Source organism: Rhodnius prolixus, unplaced genomic scaffold (genome assembly GCF_049639745.1).
Source record: "Rhodnius prolixus isolate KJV_2025 unplaced genomic scaffold, Rpr scaffold_6, whole genome shotgun sequence".
NCBI classification, from domain to species: domain Eukaryota; kingdom Metazoa; phylum Arthropoda; class Insecta; order Hemiptera; family Reduviidae; genus Rhodnius; species Rhodnius prolixus.
The window spans coordinates 12,293,891-12,320,185 of record NW_027411634.1 but is presented as its reverse complement, the minus strand read 5'-3'; the positions used below and the strand labels follow the sequence as shown (position 1 = coordinate 12,320,185).

The window sequence follows — 26,295 nt, the reverse complement described above, 5'->3', positions numbered from 1 at the left end:
GGCCGTTTCAAAACCATTGTCGGCAAAGCTGCGCAAAATTATCGTTCACATACGGTAATATCGATTCTAAAACTTCACTCAACCACCTTCTTGTTTAGTTCTTAACTGTACTTATAACCTTCTCTGCTGCTATATTAGCATGTTCTATTTATATAACTACTACTACAAATCAGTATCAAATTATTTTCATTTCAAGTTGAGCTACATTCACATCTGAAGTACCAATATAAATTACAAAATCAGTATTAATATCCAACTTGAAGTATTTAACGATCCTTAAAGAGTTTTGCTTTAGAGTTTTAGTAAAGATGGTAGTTAGTTTGAGTTGAAATTTCTTGGAGTAGAGTGCTCTTGTAAATTACTGAATGAAATTTTGAGTAGTTTTGTAAAGTAAATAAGCTGACAGAGAGTTGGGTTTAGTTAAGTGTTTGTGTTTGGACGAAGTTGAACTCACTGGATGACTCGGCAAGTTAGTTTCACTCTAGGACTTGTTAGGCTCTATGCATAAGAAAGAAGGTTGCATAAGAAAATTGTTAATATTTCTAGTGGTTGTAGTAAAAAAAGGAAGGAAAAAAATTGAGAACTTTTTATGCGGAATTCAGGGTATTTTTTATATTTACACATTCTGTTAATCACTTCATTTATTGTGTTAATTTATTGATTATCAATTATGGAGTTCCAGTTCTGTAACATATTTCTTATTCTTAAAGTTGATATAAAATAGAGCAACCCTCTATTTTCATTCCAGAATGAATCTAAGAATGGCTCATTAGTGAATATGCATGAATAAATGTTAATATTTCTATGAGAATTAATAATAATCATTTAATAAGAATTAATAGTAATTCCAGAGAAACTACTTTTTTCTTTTTTTTTAATTGTGGAATATTTTCTTGCATTCACCAATATTATGGGAAAAAAGTTGCAAAATTACAAAATCCTCTTGGCTTTAAAGTTTACAAAAGGTCGGCTGTAGAACAAGAACTTCATGAAATAATGAATAATAATAATAATAATCATCATGGTAAAAATTTTGAAGTTACCTGCAAGGCAAACTAGTACATCGATCCTTCATTTCTACAGGCTCTTTTTTTCTCCCTCTCTCTCTTCATTAGGGATTTACTGGTTGTTGGTACAAATTAGACTTAATGAAAACAGGAGATTGCCGTTGCCATATCAACCTAAAGGTCAAAGATTGTTTCATGTTATTAACTCTTCCCCTTGTTTGTTATTTCTTTCACCTTTAAAGGAAAAGTAAAAAAAAAATAATAATAATACAACTTTAATATTAATAATAATACTCTTGTCGGTAAGTTGCAGTTTTATGTTTGCATTATAATTTATGAAAGTTCATCAGTTCGGTTACCACTGATGCAAATCCGATTTTTTGAGTGCTCAAATAGTCCGTTGTTAGACGAGATATGTGACAGCTGGCATTTTTTTGATGAAGAATGATCCGACGGCGCTTGTTTGTTTTCCTTATTTCATCGAAGACTTCCGGCAAACAAATGGTTGTGTTACCATTCAGAATTGACCGTTCTACGTTTCTCTAAAGGCACTGTTGCCACATGACCAGTTTTTCCGAAAAAACAGGCGACCATTTGTTTCGAAGTGCTTCGAGCGCGAACAACTTTTGTTGGATTTTGTTCATCTTGAAACACCCATACAGTCGACTGCTGTTTAGATTCCTGCTCATACGCATATATCCATGATTTGTCGTCACCTGTTACAATCTTATACACGTCTTCTGAAACACCGCCATTGTATTTCTTAAGCAATTGTTTGCACCAATCGACACGAGCATCTATTTGAGATTTTGCCAGATTATGTGGGATCCAACGAGAACAATCCTTTTTCACTGCTAAATGATCATGCAATATTTTATATATGCTGGTGGAACTAATGCCTAAGGTTGCCTCAATCTCACAGTATGTCACATGACGATCTTGCATTATTAGTTTTTACACAGCATCAATGTTTTCTGACACAACAACTGATTTTGGACGACCTTCACGACTTTCTTCGGTGAGCGAACGACGACCACGATTGAATTCATTATACCAGCGTTTCACAGTGGCAAAGGATGGGGCTTTATTGCCAAAAGTGGAAGTAAGTTGATCGATGCACTCCTGTCTTGATAATCCACGTCGAAAGTCGTAATAAATCATTGCACGAAAATTTTCACGAGTTAATTCCATTTTTTCGCTGAGACACAATTTTCAAGTGACTGTAAACAACACAACTCACGCTCAAATAACAAAACGTTGTGAAGAAGGTTATGGTCAAAATTGTCAAACTTTCAAGTGGAAACGTCAGATAGCACTTAACAACACTCAGTGTTGCCAAGGCTCAAAATTAGAGCTCTCATGAGCTAATCAAATTGGAGACCATTAAAGAGCCGATTGATTTCATTCTTCCAATAAAAATGACCTTTTTGATGGTGACGAGGCAGCAATATTTAAATTTAAGAAAATAATATTATTATTATCTTTATTTCGTTTTCATGTGAAGTTCCATTGTGCCCATAAATAAATAAATAAATAATGGTTATATTCACGAGAGAGTAAGAGGTTGGTCGTTTTAGTTTTAGATGTAAATTAAATGGGTATACGTATGTGGAAAATGCCACCTAATAAATTTATAAGTAAGAATAGTGAGTGGAAAACAAAACAAAAAAATTGATGCAAAACATATATAAGACTGTCTTGACAAAAGAGGAGTCATTTCATATGAAATATGGGCCAAGTATGGAGATATGATATTCCTTCAGTTGATATGGGAGTTTGGTGAGAGAGGTTATGTGTTATGTCACAGGACTAGGAAAGTGTTGACAGCGTCGAGGCTGGATAGAAATATAATCCTCCTTTCATCTTAGTTCAATATAATCTTCTATAGTTTTTGGATCCTCTAGAGAAAAACAGTTCCAGTTAAGTGTAAACATTATTGCTTTATTACTAAACTAGTTTACAGTTTTTTTTTTTATTATTGTTATTATTTTTATTAGCAGATGGGACTTTGTAGCCACGTGGATACCCGGAAAAAGAAACTGAACAGCAAGGTTGCCTTGTAATATCAGCACGTTTCTTGAAGATAGTAGCCAATGGTCACGCCACTTGGGAATTATACTTGTACATGTGATAGTCACACGTGTACTCTCTTTTACTATTTTTATTCTTTTGATGATTTACGTTTATTCCCAGAAAGATTGCAGAAAGGAAACTTTGTAATCATTTTTCTTCTTTTGAAAACTTTTATTTTATTACATTTTTTCTTGTTTTATTTTGTAGAGCTGGAAATGTAAATATTAGTTAGGTATTGAAACCAAGACTGGAAACGTTCAGTTTTGTTTATTTAAGGAATATATATTGATAGAATAATACAAACAAGTAACTTCTTAAAAAAAACTCCATGCAAATGTCGCTTTGTATTGAATTCACTGAAGAAAAAGTCTTGCCAAATGAAAGTTGGTAAATAATTGCTAATTCTTTTTACTGCATAAATACTGTTTCTCACTACTCTTGCATTTCTCTTAAGGTTCCACTTAAGAAGCTCCCATGAATCCTGTAAAACGATATATTTCAAAAAAAAATGTAAATATAAGTTTTAGATTTGATAAAGTAAGTGGAATGTTTGAAGAAATTAGAGTAAAACATGAAAACCTTATATTAGTAACTATTATTCACTAGTAGTCAGTCACTGTTGAGTTACTAAAGAGTGACTGTTCAACATGCTGAATTGCTAACTGCACAGCTTTCTGATCAGTCTGAAGTAAATGTAGAAGTCTTTAATAAGATTAAAGGAAAAACAAAGTCATACATAGCATGTTATCAAGGAAAATACAAGGAAAAAGAGCTGAAAAAAGGGGCTGGCGATTAAACACCATCAATCTACAGTGATTAATTAACATATTTTCAAGGAAATTAACTAAAAGTGTCTCACTGCTAAGAACGATTCCCAATCATTCGAGCTAGTCCCAAGTTAATTGGGATTCTGATTCTTCTCGAACCAAAAATCACAGGCTTTGCCTTTTCTTGACATTTATATACTTTTATTCTAGGTGGACCTTCACTGGCTTGCTCTTTGTCGTCAGGATTATTGTTGGATTAATGAATCATATCTCCTTGCCGCCACTATTCAAGACAATAATGTCTGAGTATCTTGACGATATGAATGTTCCCCAAAAAGTGTTAACTCTTATTTAGCACTAAAGAACCTTATAACCTTAATATCGTATAACAGTGGGAAAGATAATACCTAAGGTTAATCTTCTGTTATTTTATCTCAACCTCCCAAAATTTCAATTTAATGTTTGTAAGATAAGAGTTTTTGTTTTGTTATATTACAATATTTAATTTTATTTTTGTGTGCAACAGCATTAATTACTATAATTAATTTAATTATTATTTTAAGCTAATACTCCAAGTTAACCTAAGTATTGCTATTTAATGACATAGATAGAGGTCTGCTATCGGATTGCAAGCACATGATATATGATTTAATCTTCAGATTTATCGTCATTGTGCCCCATGCTTCAATAAATTATTATATTCTAAGGTACAGGAATATTTCTACTCCATGTATACGACATAAACTCTTAATACCTCTATCTTTGTACTTATAGTTAAATTTCATTTTTATTTTTGGCAAAATTATTAATTTTTTAAATTATTTTATTTTTATAGAGTGAAACAACAACTAGTAATAGCTTAGCTTTGAGGAATTCGCCTCTAACTGCTCGGATATCTCCTCTACGTGTTTCTTCTTTAATTTGTTTACATTGAACAGTGGAAGACAGTGAAAAGAATAAGGAAACTATAAATCTTTCATTATCGATTCTAATAAAAATGTTCACCATTTGAAAATAAAATTGAGAGAATAATAAATAAAATAGAATAATAAATGACGTGAAAAAAGGTTTTCAACCTTGAATTACTATTACTCAGTTTACTGCTTTTGGGAGAAGGATTTTGTAATTTTCTCTACGGAGCTTTTGGGATGTAAGGGCGGAACTATGTTCTGCTCTGCAATATGAAGGACATGTAAAGAACAATGTACTAGCAGCATAACAACCCAGCTGTTCTGGGTTGAAAAAGGGCCTTTGTAGGAATACTAAATAGGTTATGGGATAAAATTTGTTGGGCAGCTCGTTGAGGAACAGACTGGCTTTAAGTTAAATCTTATCTTGAAGTACTGGACATTTATGTTAGCGTTAGTTTTCGCTTGTTTTATCCTTACCATATGCATGTAAATATTTCTCTTCTGTTCTACTACCAGACAAACAAAATATGTTTAATGTTTTTCCTTCCTTTTATGTACTTATATTGTATCTTTTATTTATTACTATAGATTAAATGGCTCTACAATCTGCAGAATTCATTTCGTAGTATACATAATGCATTATTAGAATAATTATTTTTTAAATACATTCTTATGATGTGAAAGCTCACAAAACTCTTTCTTATTGCCGAGAAAGATTGTATGTGATTTTATTCTTGCTTTCTAAAAATTTCTGATGTACATTCAAATAGATAAATAATGCTTTGAACATTTTTAGAGTCTATTATTACAATAATTCTTCGACTTCTTCCTCAAAGGAACTTGGCTCCTTCACAAACCACACTCTTCCAAGTCCTTACATCCAGATTCCTAACATCATCTTTAACATCGTCCAGCCCCTTAATGCTAAACCTTCTCCTTCTTCTAGGCCCTGCTGGGGTACACATCCAGCATTTTATTAGGAATAATTAAGTTGTATATTATTTAGGGTCTTAGACATTTTAATTTTCTCAATTTGTATTAATCCGACCAGATACTATTCCTTCTGTCTCTTTCTTATGTCACAATTTTTCCTTTCTTTATTCTTTTGTTCACCAACAATCACTCATCCTCTTTCGTTAGCAACTCAAGTCTCACTGGCAACCATGTGGAACCGCAGTCTCAATACAGTTTTTAGCTCACAGAAATTTAAACACTTTCTTCAAGGTCTAGAAGCACTTATTTGGCAGCCGTATCGTGTCTGAGGCTTTTATTAAATCCGACTTTTCGAATCTGAAACCTCTACAAAATTTTTCGTGAAAATTTGGTATTTGGTCCTAAGCACCTAAGACTTTTCATTTGTAAACATTCATCCTAGGGATGGAATCCTTTCGTTATCTACGGTTCTGCATGGTGTCTAAAGCTGTGCTGCCCATGAAGCTGCTCCTTCCCAAGTGACTGCCGTAATCAGGCATCTTTTGCGTTGAAATAAAATAAATTTATAATGTTTCTACAGCACTTTTTAAATCATCTGAACGGCCTTCTCTTTGAATGTCTTCAAAGTTAAAAAAAGTTTCACATTTTTTTTTTTTCACAAAGGAGTGTTGAGTGAATGTCAGTGTATTGTGAGAATGTGTAACGGCGGAAAAATTGCTCTACCTACATCTCACCATCAAGGTGAAATGTGAATGTGCGAGTTGGCAATATAATGGCGGAGCAGCTGCGGAATGGAGACGAGGTAGAGAATTGAAAGCAAGCATTCACTGCCGTCTCCTATTTAGCTTGTAAGCGTAACTTCCACTTAACGTAGTTCACTTACTGTTCAGGCATAGCTGGTGGTTTTGGCTGGTTACTGAACGGATAGGGTGTTGTCAAAGGATAACTTCCTTTCTACACACATAACGTCACGCTCGATGTTCATGCTACCAGATAGTTAATATCTGCTTATTAAGATAATGACCTTTACCTACAATATTAATACAATGAATGTAAACATGGTTTTACACGCACACACTAGTATATCTTCTTAAACAATATGATAATACACACGTTTATATGCATATACATATAAACTCTCTTGTAATATGATCCATTCAACATAACTGGATTATCGATCCAATGTTCAAACATATAATACATGTTAGTGTGAGTAAATGACTGCATGTGTGTTTGGCGATCAAGTAATCAACATATACCTTAATAATATTCATTTCTCACTCAATCACAGATTCCAACGTTTACATATTTATTAAGTACTTGTTAATCAATGATAGCATGACATGTGTATGCACATTAATTAGTTGCTCGAATTCTAGTATAAAATTAACTTCTGATAAATGTTTTTCATTTAATTATAGTATTAAAAAGGAAGTATAGATTACTCTTTCGAGTTTATTTTACTGAAATCCTCAGAATTTTAACTGAGTCCCCAGAACCTATAAATTTTCTTTTAATTAATCGTAATACAGTAACCAAAATATCCGCTAGATGGCATAGGCTGTACTAGTTGGCTGTATTTTGGTTACAACTAAACTAAAGAAAAAATCCACTTTGTAAATGATTTTTCCCACTTACTGTATGAAAATAAATAAAGTAGAGACCCTTCTGCAATATTTTATTTCATTCACACCAACACAGTGAGACTAAAGCCAAATAAAACATTTGCTTCGACTTATGGAGGAACTTCGTTAAAATGTCTTCGAATAATTTCAATATATCTAGTTTGCACTCAATGATAATTCATTAACTAAAGTCTGATAAAGGTAAATACAACATTTGAGGAATCTAGCAGAAATTATAGAGTTAATCTATAGATTTACCAAGACGTTATGCTAAGTTGTCATGGAAATTCAATTTTATAGATGTACGAGGGTCGTTTGAAAAGTCCGTGCAAAAATAAAAACTACTTAATTTTTGGGGGTAAACCTTTTTTATTTTTCAACATAGTCTCCTTTTAGGCTTATACACTTCGTCAAACGCTGCTCTAGTTTGTTGATCCCTTCCGAATAATAGGATTTGTCCAAGTCTGAAAAATAGCCATTCGTTTCTGCAATCACCTCCTCGTTTGAATAAAATCTTTTTCCCGCCAGCCATTTCTTCATATTGGGGAACAAATAGTAGTCCGAGGGAGCCAAGTCTGGAGAATAGGGGGGATGTGAAACGAGTTGGAACCCTATTTCCATTAATTTTGCGACCACAACTGCTGAGGTGTGAGCTGGTGCGTTGTCGTGATGGAAAAGGACTTTTTTGTGGGCCAATCGTGGGCGTTTTTCTTGCAGCTCGGTTTTCAAACGGTCCAATAACGATGAATAATATGCACCTGTAATAGTTTTACCCTTTTCCAGATAGTCGATAAGGATTATTCCTTGCGAATCTCAAAAGACAGTCGCCATAATCTTTCCGGCCGAAGGAACGGTCTTCGCCTTTTTTGGCGCATATTCCCCCTTGGTAACCCATTGTTTAGATTGTTCTTTGTTCTCAGGAGTGTAGTGATGTATCCCTGTTTCATCCACAGTGACAAAACGACGCTTAAAGTCCTGCGGATTCTTCTGGAACAGCTGCAAACCGTCCTTGCAACACTTCACACGATTTCGTTTTTGGTCAAGCGTGAGCAATCGCAGCACCCATCTTGCGGATAGCTTTGTCATGTCCAAATGTTGATGCAAAATATTATGTACCCGTTCATTCGAGATGCCCACAGCACTAGCAATCTCACGCACCTTCACTCTTCTGTCATCCATCACCATATCATGGATTTTATCAATGATTTCTGGAGTAGTAACCTCAACAGGGCGTCCAGAACGTTCAGCGTCACTTGTGCTCATATGGCCACTCCGAAAATTTTGAAACCACTTATAAACTGTTCTAATCGAAGGTGCAGAGTCACCATAATGTTTATCAAGCTTCTCTTTAGTCTCCTGAGGCGTTTTGCCTTTCATAAAGTAGTGTTTAATCAACACCCGAAATTCTTTTTCGTCCATTTTTTGAAAATCACTCGACTTCCAAACACAAAGAAATAGACCGATCTGGCTGAAACTTGGTGTGTGTTCTTCCAAGAGATGCTACTAACTAAACATAACCTCGATACGCGCCAGTGGTGCTATCTCTCTGACTTTGCACGGACTTTTCAAACGACCCTCGTATGTATTTTAAGAAAACTTAATTTTGCATTCTAATATCCAGGTTGCTGCCTCCAATTGAAGGAGTAAAAATGGTAAGTTGTTCCAAAAAAACTGATACCTCCTATTATAGATAATCATGGTGGAACAAAAGAGGGATAGAAAACGTATAAGTAAATGTATTCAAAGTTGTTTTGCAAGTAAAAAATCGTAACACATGGTAACCTATATTAAAGTGGCGGTGCGTTATGGCGATATATTTCATTAATATCTTGCCAAGAGATATTGGGTCACTGGCCGCCGCATCTACCTGTAATATATTTCCATTATATTCACTACAATTTAATGTAGTATTTGGTTACTTTTATTTTTCATAAAATACTACGATGATAACTCATTTATTTTAAAGGTATATACAGTTTTTTATTAAAATGAAACCACTCCAATTAAAGCATTGAATTAAAAACAAAATGCACCTTTCCTTTAAAAAAAAAAAAAAAAATTAAAAAGAGGTTGTGAGATATTCTGCATATTCTCACTAATTATGGATTTATCTATTCTTCCTAAAGACCACTTCAACATCATAATTAGAGAAAAGGGTACTTGGAAAGCGCTGTAGCAATTTAGATGTGGAGATTAAGGCTGTAAGCTCAGCTGCACTGAAACTGGAGGCCGGGTAGGCTAAAGTAGACTTCTTAATAGACACCCGGCCATTTTTGCCCGATGTTCCTCCGGCCTTCTAGATCTTTCAATTCACGAGTTAATAGGGTTAAAAGAAAAAAAAAAAAAGAAGAAGGTGAGCTTGTTAATTGCCAGAGGATGGACAGTTATCTATTAGTGGGTTCTCAGTCACTGTAATGTGAAAGGGAACAAGTTGGCTGGTAGACTGACGAAGGAAGTAAACAGCTTTCTGCAACCCCTCCTGAGCAACCTGTTTACCTTACTTCAATCTAAAACCGAGATATAGGGAAGAGAAATGGACGCTCGGAGATGGAAAAGCAGAAGAGAAATTGTGAGGGACCTTTCTGATAGTGATGGTGGCAAACACTCTTTTACGATGGTACTTCATCGCCAACCATCACGCAGAGTGTTTACCATCTCAGGAAATCTCGGTGTGTAAGGATAACCTTCTATATACCTTCTGCGCGAACTTGGTAAGCCCATGACAAGCAAAAATCTCGACTATTTGTCCAAAATTGTCAGTGATCAGTGATTATGGATAATTCAGGCGATGATAAATGGCACCGGAAATGTTTCAGTCTGAAGACGTTAAATCCAAAAAGATGGACATCATTTTCTTACAATTAGTTTTAAATTTCTCTTCAACTAGGATTTTTAGCTTGTTTTTCTCTTTTTTTGAAAAATGTTAAAAATGGTTGTCCTCTTATATTTTAGTAACATTTTTAATTAACTTACTCAAAATGTCTTCTCAAAGTTTTGGAACATATTATTTTAGTTTCGGCTTAACTTCTTCTACTACCATACACTTGTAGCTCCAACAACTAGGACTACTGACTTGAAAGTTAAGAAAGTACAATTATTCCGTGTGGAGAACCATTTAAGACGATGAGCAAAACAAAACTAAAAGTTGTTTATGGTTTTTTTTTTAATAAATGAAAAATGTAAGTCTTAAACATTATCTAAACGTTACGTATATTTGACACCAGAAGAGTGAGACCAATGGATGTTGTTTAGGAAAGAAGACAGAAGCTACTAACGTTCTTGAAGTTGATGACATAGTGTCTCAAGTGCATTATTAAAGAGATGCAAAGAAAAAGCATAGACAAAGAATGGACATATCACTTTTGGGATATTTTTTCGATTATGCCTTCTAAATTTCTCTACAAGTTTTAATTAGATTAAAAGCTTTTATTTGAATTAAATCCTGGATAAATTCTTTTTGGGCGTTTTAAGGTGTAGAAAATAAATGCATTGTTTCAGAATATCGATTTCACACAAGGTTATTTTTCTTCTTTTTTTTTTAACAAATGAATAAGCTTTAAATTTCCAGTGCGACAGAAATGATAAAGGGAGATGAATTGAGATAAATGGAAGGTTTTATATATGAAGAGAAAGATTTTTACTTCCAAGCTGTTAATAATTGAAAATTGCACCCAAGTTTAGTAGGTCAAATGGGCTTCTGGAGGTCATCGGGTGACATTTGCAATCGAGTGCACCATGTTGTTACTCTTCTAGACAATACAACAGATAGTATGGTCCACCACACTGCCCTCTATCCAATTCTAAAATGGATGCGCCAATGAGATGTTGTAAATTGTAATGTATGTTGTCACCAGGATTCAGGCTTTGCAGCCATGGAGTTGCCAACATTCTCCGTCGCCATTTACACAATCAGAGAAAACAGTTCCAAATAAATACACTTCACTCCAGTATTTTTTCTTTTTACGCAAACTTTTTATTCTTGTCACAACAATCTACCATTAAAAGTTGAATTATATTATTCATTTATTAGTTAACATTGTTTACTTTTAATTTATTTTTGATTAATTTTAACCATTTAAAAAAGACCAAAGTTTAATGTTGATACAGTATTGACTAAACTGAAATCCGAGTGTTTTTTAAAAGTTTTGACGTAATGAAACTTTACTTAATTTTGATGTGGTACTTGACATCCTTCAACTTTAGCCGAGCATTTCTTCAAGCACTCTCAGAACTTTATATCAATCCTCCAGACCTCTTAGAAACTCCTCCGTTCAACAGCTTCCTTTAGCCTACCAACCTGGAGATTAAGTGTTTGTTGGTAGCAAATCTTGGAATCTACTTTTCATTTACCTTACTGTTCTTCGATTTATCAAGAACAGTCCTATTTCTGCTTTTGACCGTTCCCTCCATCATCCAAGGCTCCCTCGACTTCCTAATATTTTAAATACTTTTCTTTTTGTTTTCTTTAAAAGATTCTAGCAGCCAAACTGAACCAGACTTCTTATAACTTAAATAGAAAGTTGTTTTAAAGTATTATTTTTATTTTAGGAGAATTTAAGCTTTCTCAACTTTCATATCAACAATCCTTTTCAATGACAGAAGTGAACTTCTGTAACAAGTAACTAGCAAACGGTCATTATAAAGTTTGAAACAAATTAGAAATTTAAATTTAAAGAAACAAGAAATAGTCCAAAATCATTTTTGTTTGATTAATTTCATCTTTAGTATCTTGAGTCATTTTCAGACTTCTTGGTCGGAAATGTCAACTTAGACGCATTATTATTTTAACCTTATACCATCATTGGAATGAAAATGGAAAACGTCCAAGATATTATGTAAAAGGGGAGTTTATAAAAGGTCTCAACTTATTTAGTGACTTATCGTCAAAAAGGCTTGGAAACCTTGATTCATTTTTTAATCAAGTTAACATTCTTTCCGCGGGCTCTCCTTAATTACGGATTAGAAACGTGATGGTATATAAAATATTTACAGAAATTTGTGAATGAACAATTTTATGAGTAGATGAAGTTCTTCAGGGCTCAGATCTCAGTCCAATCATATTCACTTATCTACCCTCTCGACATTCTCCACTTTCAAATACCACATTACTTGCAACTAACTTAGACGATACCCTACTTTGAAGACATCACCAGCTCCCCGAAGCAATAGAAAATACTCAAATAGATTTAGACAATATAACAGACTGGTTTCTCAAATGAAGATTACATATAAACTTTAAAAAAAAAAAACTTACACAAGATGCCAAAATCTTTGTTCTCCAAACAACGCACTTTAACAGCGATAAGTAAAATGAAATACCATAACCAGGGCTGCTAAAATATGTTTTTTACAATTTGACATAAACTTATCTGGACTCCACACACATAACAAGCAAGTTGATACTATCTACAGTGACTCCCATTAATATTGGGACACCTATTACAAAATGATTTAAAAGGAAAATGAAAACAACATACAAAAGTTTGGATTAATTTTTTTTTTTAAATTACATTAGCAACATATGTAGAAATTATATATAAGTATAAATCGATGAAATTCCAAACTGTTAGGTAGCACTTTTTGAAAAAGTGTAAAATAAGGCTCTCAAAAATATTGGGACACCAGAAGTGCTAGAGTTTAAATGTTCAATATTTAAAATCTCCTACTATTTAATATTTGGTTGGTAATAATTTAATAATTGCTTTTTGACTTACAATAGCCCTCAAACGATCAGGCATAGGTGAAACAAGTTTTTGGGTAATTCAGGTGGTGTTCTTTTCCTATTCTTCCAGGAAACATCGTTTTAATTAATTTTTGTTAGATATTATTCGTTTTTCTTAAAGCACTGGCTAAATATTGCCATAAATGTTCAATGGGATTAAGATCTGGTGACTGCGGAGAGGTTTGGAATATTTTTGGGCAATTGTATAACAGTCACTGGCGTATCACCCAAGCCGTAGGTTTGGGGTCGTTATCTTGGTAGAATTTAGAAGACCCTAAAATACCAAATGTTTGGGAACTTTTTTCAAATTATATTTTAATATATTACTATAAACCATTTTGTACATCATTCCATCAATAAACACTAATTCTCCAAATCCTGATGCGGACATCTAGCCCCAAACCAGAACTGACCCACCTCCACCTGGAGGTGCAGCTTTAAAACCCTTTAAAGTTGGCTGTAAATTCTTCTTTTCGAGTTCAGCATTCGCTTTCCTCCAGACCATAACCCTTCCATCTGACTGGAAAACATTAAATTTTGATTCATCGCTAGAGTATATCATTCCAAAAGTCACTATTTACATTGAAATATTTTTCGGCAAATTTCACTCTCTTAACACGATTTATCTTACTGACAAAAGGATTCTTCCTGGCTATTCTACCATGATAGTCGAGTTTTCTTAGCACTCTCCGAACTGTTTCTGCTCCTTTTTTGCTCTCTGAACATGTCAAAAATTTCACATAGAAGTTTTGGAGCACTAAGTCGGTGATCTTTTTTAATTCTTTTAATATATAACGCTGCTCTCTCTCAAAGAGCAGTTGAGGACGGCCTTTTTGTGGGGTTGAAACAATTCTTTTTTCTTTTTGGTAACGCTGAATGATGTTCCACGCAGTAGATGTTTTAGGTCCGATCAGTTTTTCTGTCTCTCTAACACTTTTTTTATTGTCTTTGTGCAAAGAAATTATATTTCTTTGTTCAATCGTTGTATTTGTATTTTTGCGCGACATGTTACACCTGGCTTGATTTATATAAACTAATTTAATTATTAATTTCATATTGAATATATGCTTAAGGTATATATTTACAAATTGTATAAATATTCGGGCAAAACCTTGGACAAACTATAAATTATAATAGTGTCCCAATATTTATGAGAGGTAGAATTTGCTCTTATTATTATATATATTTTTTTTAATCTACCAAAACATTTTTATGTACTTATTTAAATAGTTTTTATTTAATTAATAGTAATTATAAAATGAAATGAATTTATAAAAATTTGAATAAATGGGTGCCACTTTTAATTTTCGTCAATTTTTAACTTCTGTATGTACTGTCCCAATATTAATGGGAGTCACTGTATGTAGGTTAGTGTACTTCTTCAGAAAGATCGAATACTCAGCTTTTGGAAAATTGAAATGAATACCGCCTTCCTTTTTTTTTTATTTTATTTTAAACCAGCAATGAGACCGTGTATGAATAAATACCATAGGGTTTGATTGAAATGTATAAACTGACGAAGCTGTTTTGGCTAGTGGTGATTATGGTTATCGAACGACTGCTGTGAAGTGTAGATAAGTCGATTATATCTCCTCAGTTCAAGGTGGCAGTCGGGGAAGGATAAAGGGATATTCAAAATTCGAATACTATTTTTTACAAATAGATGATCATGATGATCATGATGATCATGATGATCATAGATGATTTCATTTTTCAGCACACATACATACTCGTATGTAGATGATCAAGCGGTTTGTTATTAGTTGAAATGGATGGAAGGTTCGAAGTGAAGAGTGAATACAGGTTAAAAAGAGTCTTTTTTAATTTTTTAAAAACAGAGACTTGGCCCCGAGCAATCATGTGACTTACGTTGCAATCGTACTACTACGTAATAATAGTTTTGATCACATTTATTTCTTAAAAAGATTTGAGAAACGTTTTTGCTTTGTACCTCTTTACAATCAAAGAGATCATCTTATTCACCTTTTAATCGCTTTTAATTAATAGAGTTAACCACAACAGTAGCCGTTCCTTTCTCCAATAATAACCTTCTAAACAAAAAATCTTTATTTCAAAATTAAATGTGTGGAAATCAAAGATACGCCATTTATAAACCAAATAGAAGGCAAGGAAAAGGGTGATGGGGTGACTCTAATTGAGTTATTTGCTTACTTAAGTGGACAAATTCGCCTGTGTCTGTTAACATGCTTCAGCTCCAATAATCAATGTGTACAGTCTGCATAAATCATCCAACTGGCACTTATATTTCACACATTTTTTTTACAACTGACTTTAATATTCGACACCTTTTTTAAAACTTTATTAGTCTAGTTAATTATTATTCAGGTTTTTGTTTTATTTTTCTAATTTTAAACATGTTTTTTTCTTAATGAATAGACCAAGTTTAGCGATGGCCACCACTTTACTTCTATGGAATTTTTTAGTCTATTCCTTTATATGAATCTCATGGCTTTTAGGACTAGCGTAAATTGGACAATTTTACTTCCCACCCGACCAAACAAAAGTCCAGTAATCAAGAAAAAACACAAATGTTTTTATATATTTTTAGAAAAACTAAATATTTTGTGAATACTTCAAACTTTTAAAACTATAATTAATTTTTAGCAGTATTCCTAGGGTTAGACATTAAAAGTTTTAGTATCCTTCATTAAAGGAACTACTGTAGAGTCAAGTTTAGTTTGGCTAATTGTAAAGTTCTTCTTTTGGAATTTAAACAGTACGAAAAACATTCTGGCTCTAATAACTTATTACTCCATTAGCTATCCAGAGAGTTTATAAAACAGTTTCTGCCCGTCTCACCACTTCCCACTGAAATTAAGGAAATTATTAAACCTGATCAGCAAATCCTTTTTCAGTTTAAAAGAAGATAATTCACTGGGAAAATAAATTACAAATTAAATATCATGGATAAATCTAAAATAAAAAATACTAAATATAGTCGCGATTTAAGTACGAATAGACAGACAAGAGAAAGGGAATTTTACGATTTAGGATCAATGATGATCCTAGGATGCTGATGGACCAGTAAATGTGGCTTTTCTGGGATTTCAGCTGACTAGATGTGGGGTAATTTGATGTCGTGACTAGTTAGGCTTGCTACAAATAATATTTAATCTAGCATAATTTATGTATTTCCAGTATTCTCTTCTTTGTGCATTTAAGGATAAGAATTCGATGGTTTACTTCAAATGAGATCTTTTTAATGAAACAGCCGTAGATTTCTAAACAGCTAATTCTTAGTCTTTTTTTGACGCAATTGTACACTTTTAATTGTTAGGTTAACAACTGTTGGGCTACAGGAGTCAGCAGTGTCCTGCCATTTATAAAAAGATGCAGCGTTCGTCCCATATTCTTTTTTAATACTAGCCGTCACCTTTTATTCTACAATCGACCAGTCGTTCTACCCTAATGTTCAACCGTTTTCAACCGCATAGTTCAGCAGTAGCTATAAAGTTAGTTTATAAAGGTAATATCCCTCGCATTTTAAAGGTTAATGCTAATAATTAAACTATAATAATTGAATTTAATTATTAACCTATAATAACCGTTTTGTACTCCTAATTTATAATAAATAATTATAATAATATAATAAATATTACTACTTCTAGGTGGCTGCATTTATGCAACAACACCCTCGCAACAACAGCTAATGCCTATTATACAAATACAACGTACTTTGGTGTTACAAAAGGGAAAAACTGATTTGTCATTGCCTTTTTTGGAACCAAAAGTTAAAAATATAGAAATTAAAACATCCATTAGGAATATAAAAATGAAATAAAACTGTAATTCATTGTTGGGTTGGTTGATCCACCTTACTTTATTTTTAATTCGAAAGTAAAGTTGAGGGAATACACTTTCGATGAAATACATTATTTAATTACTCTCGAAATTTTGCATTTGTGCGTTTACCATGATCCACGTCTATATCGTTGTGATCTAGATCCGAATCTATGGAAATCCAACCGTCTTCTACGCCTTCTTTTAGAGAATAAAAAACGTGCCAATTCTATAGATATTCGTTTTATATGCAAAAAATTACAAAAATCTTGACGACCACAATTACCTGTATTTTGTTTATTACAGCATGCGTTATTAAAATCTGTAACCGGACTTAATTCTGCATAAATTGGTTTACCACCAAACCAACGATTATTTAGATCATCAACAGCACGTTTAGCGTCACATTCACGTTTAAATTTTATGTAGACATTACCATTTAGATGTTTTCCAATATTATCGCACACTTTCATCGTATCAATTTCCCCATATTTCTCTTCACATTCGATGTACACATCTTCGTAGAAATTTTCAAAATGTTCTTGTGCTTCTTGTTCTTCCACAGGATTTGCATAGTACCTGACACCGTCTGTAGTGAGTTCTATAAGTTTTGGGTCGATGTACATATTTTTTAACAGTACTGTCTGACTGAACAAAGGTCGATGGTGGACCCTGGAACATTCTTCTCCATGACGACAGGCGCCCACTTTGTAGAAAAATGAACAGTTGACTGGGTCAAATTCTGTGCCGAAAATAAGTGCCCTGTAAGCTGCCATATTTTGTTTCTTGCTTTTTTTTTTTTAATTTTAAATTTCTATCGTTGAGCTGAATAATCTTTAACGTTGGAATTACCTTTTGTCGAAAAAACGAGAGTCATTTTAATAAAAAATAATTATTAATAATATTCATTGTGCTTGTAGATATAGGCAGTTTATTTATGATATTAAAAAAGAAAACATAGTTTTCCTCGATTATTCGGTAGTTTTTCATTAAATAAGTACATTTCCATGAAAATGTACAAATATTTTTAAAAACATATGTTTGTAGGATGTCAATGATGTAGAAAATAATTAAATAAAAATCGGGAGCGAAGTAAGTGAGCTGCGATGAAAGTAGAAAGTAGAAGACATGGATTAAGATAGAATTTAGGATTTTAAAACTATTCCAGAAATTAACTAGTTGAATATTCACCTTGTAGTATCATTTAATGATTAGGCATTGGGGTAATACAAATTTATCTATAAAAACAAATGTAATTGACAATGCTTATACGTATAAATTCTTGTTAAATTAAGGTTTCGATTTAATTTAGAAATTTAGTCAGGATTAAAATACTTCTTTTTAGCAGGAATAAACATCATGAAGAACGAACTGACTTGCTAGTATTTAGTGTCAAGATAAATTCGATCTTAACAGTAATATCAGCACCACTTTTTCGAAAAGTAATTTCAAAATTATAAAAACATGTAATATCTTTTCTGGATTATGTTTATTGCATATAAAGATTTGGTATCAGTATCCTGTAAATTACAGTTCCTTCTTTAGAGATCATTCTCCACTTTGTTCTTGGATCTTGATGACCCCCCTGGCTTGAATCCTGTCCTCCATTTGATACGTTCTCGTTAGGTTAGGTGTAATATTGGTTGCCAATCTACTATTAGTTTCGTTCATTCCTGAATTTCGGCCAAATTATAATGTTCCTAGAAAACTTTAAGTAGTTCGCACAGTCTTCTGTTGAATTTGGAACTTTTCTAAGTTGCACTGGGAATCTGTGAAGTTTGATATCTGCAACTCACCCTTCATCGTACCTGTTATCTGAAAATAAAACTGAAGGAATGCCGATTGGTAAACATAATATACCTCAGTAGCGCTTGATGGTGCTTTGGAACGTAAAGTCATCCAGTCTCAAAGGCCTTCCTATATTTTTCAACTCCTTAAGTTTAAATCCTCCATCCATTCCCGTAACACTGGATCTCGCTCATCTGATCTCTATATTCCCTCTCACCGTACCTCATCCTTTGACAAGTCCTTCCTAATACGTGCTACCTCTCTCTGGAACTCCTTGCCTTCATCTGTCCGCCATGCTCCTACCCTATCCATCTTTAAATCCCGTCTATTCAGTTAACTACTTTCTATTCAGCTTCCTCCGAAATTCTAATTGTTTTAATTTATTTCCTTAATTTCTGCTGTTTTATTATTTTATTTTTACTTTCATTTTCACTTATTATATTTTCACTTTTGTAAATACTTATTTATTTATTTAATTTCTGTTTAATCACAGGCCAAACTGTTAAGGCCTCTATTTGTTCCTGTATTTATTCTTAGGGGACAATTGTCCCAGAATAATAAATTTCTTTTCTATTTCTATTCCTATTTCTAAAATTGTCCATTTGCTGTACATATCGGACTTCAATGATGTAACAATGAAATGTAAAAGGTTAATTTATAACATAAATATGATATTTAATCTCTTCAATATTTCTAGACAATTATCTAGCTTAACATTAGATAAATATCAATTATTATTATTATTTTGGAATCTTTGTTGAAATTTACAACTTCTACAATTGTCGCCACAAGTAATTTGATACTTGTTAACACAATGTCAGAATTATTTGAGTGGTGTCACCTCCATCATAAACGTATACGTGCTCTCTTGATTAGAGTAGATCGTGAAGTCATTATCTCTTCATTCTCAAAATTCGTTTTAGGGCAGTTGTTAGGTAGTGGTCTTTGTAAAGTTAAATTTCTGTAGAATATACGGTTACATACTACATAATTTTGGTAAGAATTAGATATATTTGTGAATAAATCAAACTATGTTAGAGGTTAAAGGAAACTTTTTGAGAAACAATGTTGAAAATCTTTTAAATTTTGAAAAAGCTAGGATTGTTGACGCCAGGTTAATTTCCCTTACTGTAGAAAAATTTCCTAACAAGTTTTTTTGTTTAAAGCCAATTAATTATTGTTGAATGAACTAACATAAAATTTTACAATATTGCTTGAAATGTGTTAATTTTAGTGTTATCGCCAAATCCCTTCCATTTATCAAGTTTATATTAAAGAGTTATGGTTATACGGGAAGAAAGCATCTCAGCTAAAAACTTTGTACACCTGACCTCTAAGCGATCATTACTATAGTAAACATGACAACAGCTAGAGTTCAGGGCCTTGTTAAAACCAACCGCGTAACTGTGGTGTTATGCAATAAACTTTTAAAGCAATGTGTAGTTATATATTTATACAATCTCCACGGGATTGTATTTTGTACTTTTCCCCTTCCTTAAACTAACAAATCCATTAACTAATAACAACCACTACTACGCCCAACAGAAGGGTAGAAGGCGTTCAGAAACTGGGTCATGTTATCAGTAGCACCCCAGTACATTCCTCTTCTCGTTACATAACAATCGAGAAGTACTCTCTCCAGTCTGCTCTCACCTATGTAGACGTTTGCTCATCACCTACGCCATAGTTCAATATAATATCTGTCTGGCTTTATACAATAGAAATCTTGGGTTTTGTAGGATATCATTAGCGCATGTCATTATTGCTTTTGAGTTTCTCCTCAATAATTTAAATTCTAATTTAAAAAGAAAAAAAGTATCTTTCTCTTTACTGAGTGTAAAATATACAAGTGTTCAGTGGCTATGAACTTCTACCCTTTTTATTATCAATAGATCTAGCCATATTTCCTGAATGTTGGGGCAATTATTCTGTAAAATGAATACCACCAAGTTTCGTGCCAATCAAAACATAATATAAAAAAAGAATTCAGGGATAATACGCCCTGCTTAAAGCTATTTTGTTGAGATTTTGCTGAATTTGTAGTTAAAGAATGTGGCTTCAATCATTTTGCTTAGTACAGGGTGGGGCAAAAGGTATGAACCGGTTTTAAAGGGATGTAAAACAAAAACAATTCAACTTACAGAAATTATGTTTATATTGTATAATTCAGTACAGAATCTAGTTTTTTACATTAAGTTTGAAAGATGATATCACACGTAGGTGGCGGCCGTCAGCCGCGATGCACTCTTGAAGGCGAATTCTGAAGTTTTTAACCGCTCTTCTGCACATTTCGATGGGTATTGCCGTAACTTCCTCTCTGATTCTGTCCTTTATGGGGGTACATAAACGAAAAAGTTTTTAAACATCGTCCACATACCCAGGAAGAACATAAGGACAGAATCAGAGAGGAAGTTACAGCAATACCCAACGAAATGTGCAGAAGAGCGGTTAAAAACTTCAGAATTCGCCTTCAAGAGTGCACCGCGGCTGACGGCCACCACCTACATGATATCATCTTTCAAACTTAATGTAAAAAACTAGATTCTGTACTGAATTAAACAATATAAACATAATTTCTGTAAGTTGAATTGTTTTTGTTTTACATCCCTTTAAAACCGGTTCATACCTTTTGCCCCACCCTGTACTAAAGCAGAACAGTAAGAATGACTTGTTCAAATTGTTAAATGCTATTGAAATTTGTCTTCTTACAGTGTAATTTTACTAAGAATCCAAGATTTTATTAAAATCTGCAAATTAGAATTGTAAGGGAAAATAGATGGCGATTTTGTACTTCTAAAAGGGTATTCAACTAATTTTATTAAAAATTTAATTCGTAGATATTATTAAAAGATGTTAGTAAGGTTAGTAAAACGCTTTGAGTTCAAATGGTTTTATTCCTGATTTATTAACAAAACGATTATTTTTAATTCCTTCGTCATACTAAAATTACAAAAAAACAAATTAATGAAGTAAAGCATTGAGAACTCACGTTAAGGTTTTGATAGCAAAGATGGTATTTCTTCATATTAAAGAATTCACGAAGTAGAGCTACATTGTAGATTATAGATTGAAAAGTAAGAGATTTAATTCAAGTCCAATCCATTGTAGTAGTCTCGAAATATTATTGTTGCTCCCTGAATTGTAAGTATTTGGTGCATTGAATGTGTGTAGGTGAAATGATGAGCTTAAGTTTGCTTAAGTGGTTTTGGTAAAAAGCATTAACGGCTAACAGTAACCACCCACTGCAAGCACTTTGTGAATTTTCTTTAGGAGAGTGTAAATTAAGTTTGTTATTAAGGCTTGGTTATCCAAAGTGTTGCCAAAAGCCATGAATAAGTGACTAATCCACTTTGTTCTGTTTATTAAGTCATGCTTCTCATTTTGTAAACGTGATAATAAAATCTGAAATTCATAATACTGTTGTTTTGTACACAAAACTAAAATGAAAACTTTGTTAAAATTTAATGATGTTTCTCATTGAATTAGAAAATTAAATGATATATCTAAATCGAATTCAGGGAATCGATTAGTAAATACCATCAAAAGGGGGGGCAGGAAGTTTCTATGGGATTCGATTGTCTGCCAGAAAGTAGAGGCACCGATATTATTTTCATTCTTCAGCGAAATACTGAGTATTATTGGTTAAGCATATTTTACATCTTGATTACATAGATTTGATTAATTGTCTCTCAAGCTCAATCTAGAAATAAATTGTTCGAAAAAGGACTGGTGGATTGTCTGCGAAGCCTTTAGCTCGCCATTTTGCTGGTTTCTATTATTGCTATAATAATTTAACAGCAGCAAGATTTGGAATGCTACCCTTGGTTTTAGAGAAACATTATCTTCCTCACAGATCTAGCCCATAAAACGCAATCCGGGCTCCAACTTTATTAAGAAAAAAACACCTGGATTTAAAATGTTTAAAGAGAAAGTTATAATTTCTCTAATAATTAGATTTCCAGACGCATTATTCTTTTATTTGTAGCTATGGCGAAGATGTCCCTTCTGTCTGAAAAAGGATCTACGCTAACGGTATTTCGGAGTCAAGCGAGAGCTACCAATGATTAGGGCTTTAGCCTGGATCTGAGCGTTGATCACATCCTAGAAGTTCTCTCCGTGACTCTGAATAAAAACCCTCTTGAAAATGAACAAAACGATCACTTTTGTCGCCTGCAATGCAACTGCTCAAAGCAAAGTTAACCAACCATAGAACAAATTTTAGCCTCTTGGTAATCAAATGTTTCGAAGCAAAATTAATTGAATTTTATGTGGTTAAATGTGTAACTGCAGTACTTTATTAACAACGCAAAATCTCTCCTTAAATTGAAATGTTAAGGGATTTATTCATAAAAAGGAAAACGAAGGAAATCATTCAGAAGGAAGACAAGTAGTAGTTTAATGGAGCGAGACAACATCTCTAGTTAAGGATGAGAAGGATTTCGCTTCAGTGAGAGTCCTTTTTAGGTGAACAAATAAACCAAAGACAGACAGATGGCTGCTGCCAAGAGAGGAAGCGACTAATTTGTTACTAAAATTTACCTAAACATCCGCCATGGTTTTCCTATCCAATGCCTTTGATTATTGGATTTAGATATTTCAATTCTATAAATCAGCCCCGACTGCTAACATTACCTGGTTTATTCATGTGGCAATAACTAACCATCAATTTGCATCTTTACAAAGATAGAAGATTGGATCATTCTCACAGTTAGACAAAATAGTTCTAAACTTTTTACTAAATAATGTAAATTGTTTTCGAGTGCAAATGTTTTAAATTTACTGAAACAGTAAATTTCTTTGGTTTGAGCAAGAAAAGTATCGCGTGCTTTTTTTGGATCTCCTTAATGGAGTCACGTGAAAGAGCTGGGCTTAGAAGGATAATAGGAGGAGACCCGGTATTCCTCCTCTAAACGAACTCATTTAAGGAAGATTGGGTTGTCTAGAGAGTAACCAGGTGTTGGTGAAGGATAAACAATGAGATGGAACTTATTTAACAAAAAACAAATTGCCAACAGAAAATGCTGTAAAATTATCAAAGTAGGTTACCCTTATATTACCTTGCTTTTTTTTTTTTTTCTTTGCCAGGTTAGCATAATTTCAGCATCCTATTTAATGTAGTCTTCATGCGCAGAGTGTCTCAAAATCTCATTGGTGTTTGGAGAAGTTATAATAAGTGGGAAAGTTTTATGATCCGCCAGAATGGTGAGTGAACGATGGCACAGTCTAGACTTACCCTTCAGAATTGATTAAATTATTCTGATATAATCTACTGGGTGTTGTCAAGTTGGGGTATTTCGATGCGGCTGGTGGACAAATCTTTTCGCATTTCTTGCAGAAATATGATTTACTATTACTTCTTAACTTCCTATCTTACATTCTAATTTATTGCTTGCCAAATTGTTTATTTTTTTTCACTTTCTCCTTAAAAGAAATATTGTCAAAACAAATTTTCTTATTTTCTCTACAAAAGTGAAAATAAAAAATTAAATTTTTTGTTTTGTTTTTTGTTATTTTGAGGGGCAGCCATTTTTAAAAATTACGTATAAAAAATGTCGGGGCCGAGCAGAACCTGGTGGGAACTAACATTTCATAAAAACTAATAAAATAAAACAATTATGGAGCCTAAAACAGAAAAGCAGTTCCAGATTAATGGCCCTGTTACCCATTCACTTCAGCCAAAAGACAAAAAGACTTATTGGAAGCATACTCCTTTTAGTTCCTATTTGGATTAAACTTCTCTTTCTAAGATCCTAGGATTATCCATCTTATCCCGCACGTTACAGAAGAACTACTTGCTCCTGGTGGGCATCCAGTTCCTTAGAGGCTCAATTTTCGTACACGAATAGCCCAAAAACTTTTGATTTGACCTCATAAAAGACAGTAATGTTTAAGAATAAAAGATGTCTATGTGAGGAATGGGGGGCTGTTTTGCTTGGATACCCACACCTCTTTAAGGTATTAATGAGAGTAATAGATCAAATTTGGTTATTCAAGTTACGAGACTTAAGGTAGATTTCAATACAAGTTGCTGCATGCTATTAATTACTACATCCCTTTATTTATTTAATCAGTTTTGTAAATATAACTCTGCACTTGATGTGCATTTAATTTAGCAGAATTTGTTCTGTACTACACTATTCCACTATCTTTCGTAAACCTCATTTTGTCCACTGCATCAAGTAAAATAATTAATTGATTTAAAATTCTGTCCATTTAATTACAAAAAAAAAAAAAAACATATTTTTAACATGTTTATTTCTTTTCTCTATATTAATAATTAATTCTTATTTCCTTTGAATTAATAAAGTGTTTAAGTTGTTATACAATTAATGTTTTGAAACTATATTTACGAAATACACAATAAAATAATATTAACAATAAATGGAGTTGTACATTATTATCATTAATATTATTTTTAAATTAAGTGTACAAGGTGTGGCTATTAAATAACGAGACTGATGCTGCTACAAAAGAACTATGCATGTGCCAAATCCTAAACGACCGACAGCTGTGCAGCGTAAAGCCTTCTCTTTCGATTGCAGTGTCTCAAGTGTTTTTAGAGAAATCTGTCTGACCGGAACCGTCGTTTGTGTGCTAGAGATGTTAGTTTCGTTTTGCCGAAAACATGATACTACACATGTAGTAGAACAACGAATTGTCGTGAAATTTCACATCAAAACTTGATAAAACCGCTGCTGAAACTTATCTTTTATTAAAATAAGTTTATGGCGATGAATGTTAATCACGTGCGCGAGTTTTTGTGTGGTTCAAGCGTTTCCAAGATGGCCGAGAAGACGTCGGAGATGATGACCGCCCGGGACGCCCTTCCACGTCCAAAACGGGTCGAAAATATCGATTATAATTGATCAACATTACTACAGTGAGGTGCTTGCTCAACTCCGTGAAAGAGTAAGGCAAAAAAACGACCCGATTTGTGGAAGAACAAGTCACGGGGTTCTTCGCCAGCTCACACTGCATTTACTGTCAAGTAAGTTACAACATCCCAGTTTTTAGGCTATCCGCCTTATTCGCCTGACCTGGCCCCATGTGAATTTTATCTGTTCCCCAAAATCAAATCTGCATTAAAAGGAACACGATACAAGTCCGTTGAAGCTGTGAAAGAAAAAGCGGCACGCGTCATGCAGGAGCTCCCAGAAAAAGACTTCCAGCACGGTTTCGAACGATGGTACGTAAATTCGCATGGAGCGTTGTAGGGGTGTATATTGAAGGTGATAAAAACCAAATATGTATAGGTAAATTTAAAATAGAATGTTTTACAAAAATAGTCTCGTTATTTAACAGCTACACCTCGTAAGACATTTCTAAATCAGTTAAATGTGTAAATTAATTGAGAGGGTAAAATTAGAAATGGAAAGGGACCAGAAAATGAATTAGATAGAGTAATTAGAAAAAAATACAGTTTTAAAATATGAAAAATAAATATTGCAACTTACTAATATAACAATGGGTTGCAGTTTTATATTTTAAGATCTATTTAAACAATTTACTTCATTGCGGAAACGTTCTGCTTTCCAGAATGTTTAAAGTTTTATTAAAACTGTCCGGTAGGACAGTTGTATAAGGGTTGACCATCAAAAACTGCACGAAAAAGTGTAACGTTGAAAAACACCCAACTTTGACAATTTTTTTCTATTTTTCTATAAAAGA

General features: G+C 33.2%; 2 protein-coding genes and 2 long non-coding RNA genes across 9 annotated transcripts in view; 2 read left to right on the top strand and 2 right to left on the bottom strand.

The window, feature by feature from the left end:
• LOC141460024 (atrial natriuretic peptide receptor 1) overlaps positions 1 to 26,295 on the top strand; it is a 716,933-nt gene that overhangs the window by 663,835 nt on the left and 26,803 nt on the right. The window lies entirely within an intron of this gene.
• Positions 416 to 12,825, bottom strand: LOC141460031 (uncharacterized). 2 transcript variants are annotated; one of them, XR_012461685.1, is made up of 4 exons: positions 12,571 to 12,825; positions 3,385 to 3,561; positions 1,044 to 1,181; positions 416 to 970 (listed from the first exon to the last, which is right to left on the bottom strand). It is a non-coding gene; the product is annotated as an uncharacterized lncRNA (long non-coding RNA). The 2 variants fall into 2 exon arrangements; XR_012461686.1 differs by lacking the exons at positions 416 to 970; positions 1,044 to 1,181 and adding an exon at positions 3,153 to 3,289 and having other exon boundaries at positions 12,571 to 12,804.
• On the top strand, positions 2,789 to 6,572 carry LOC141460032 (uncharacterized). Its single transcript, XR_012461687.1, has 3 exons — positions 2,789 to 2,926; positions 3,008 to 3,223; positions 4,683 to 6,572. It is a non-coding gene; the product is annotated as an uncharacterized lncRNA (long non-coding RNA).
• LOC141460847 (splicing factor U2af 38 kDa subunit-like) lies at positions 16,849 to 17,846 on the bottom strand. Its single transcript, XM_074141248.1, has one exon. It carries the CDS (start codon positions 17,613 to 17,615, stop codon positions 16,968 to 16,970), a length of 648 nt encoding a protein of 215 aa, XP_073997349.1. The 5' UTR covers positions 17,616 to 17,846; the 3' UTR covers positions 16,849 to 16,967.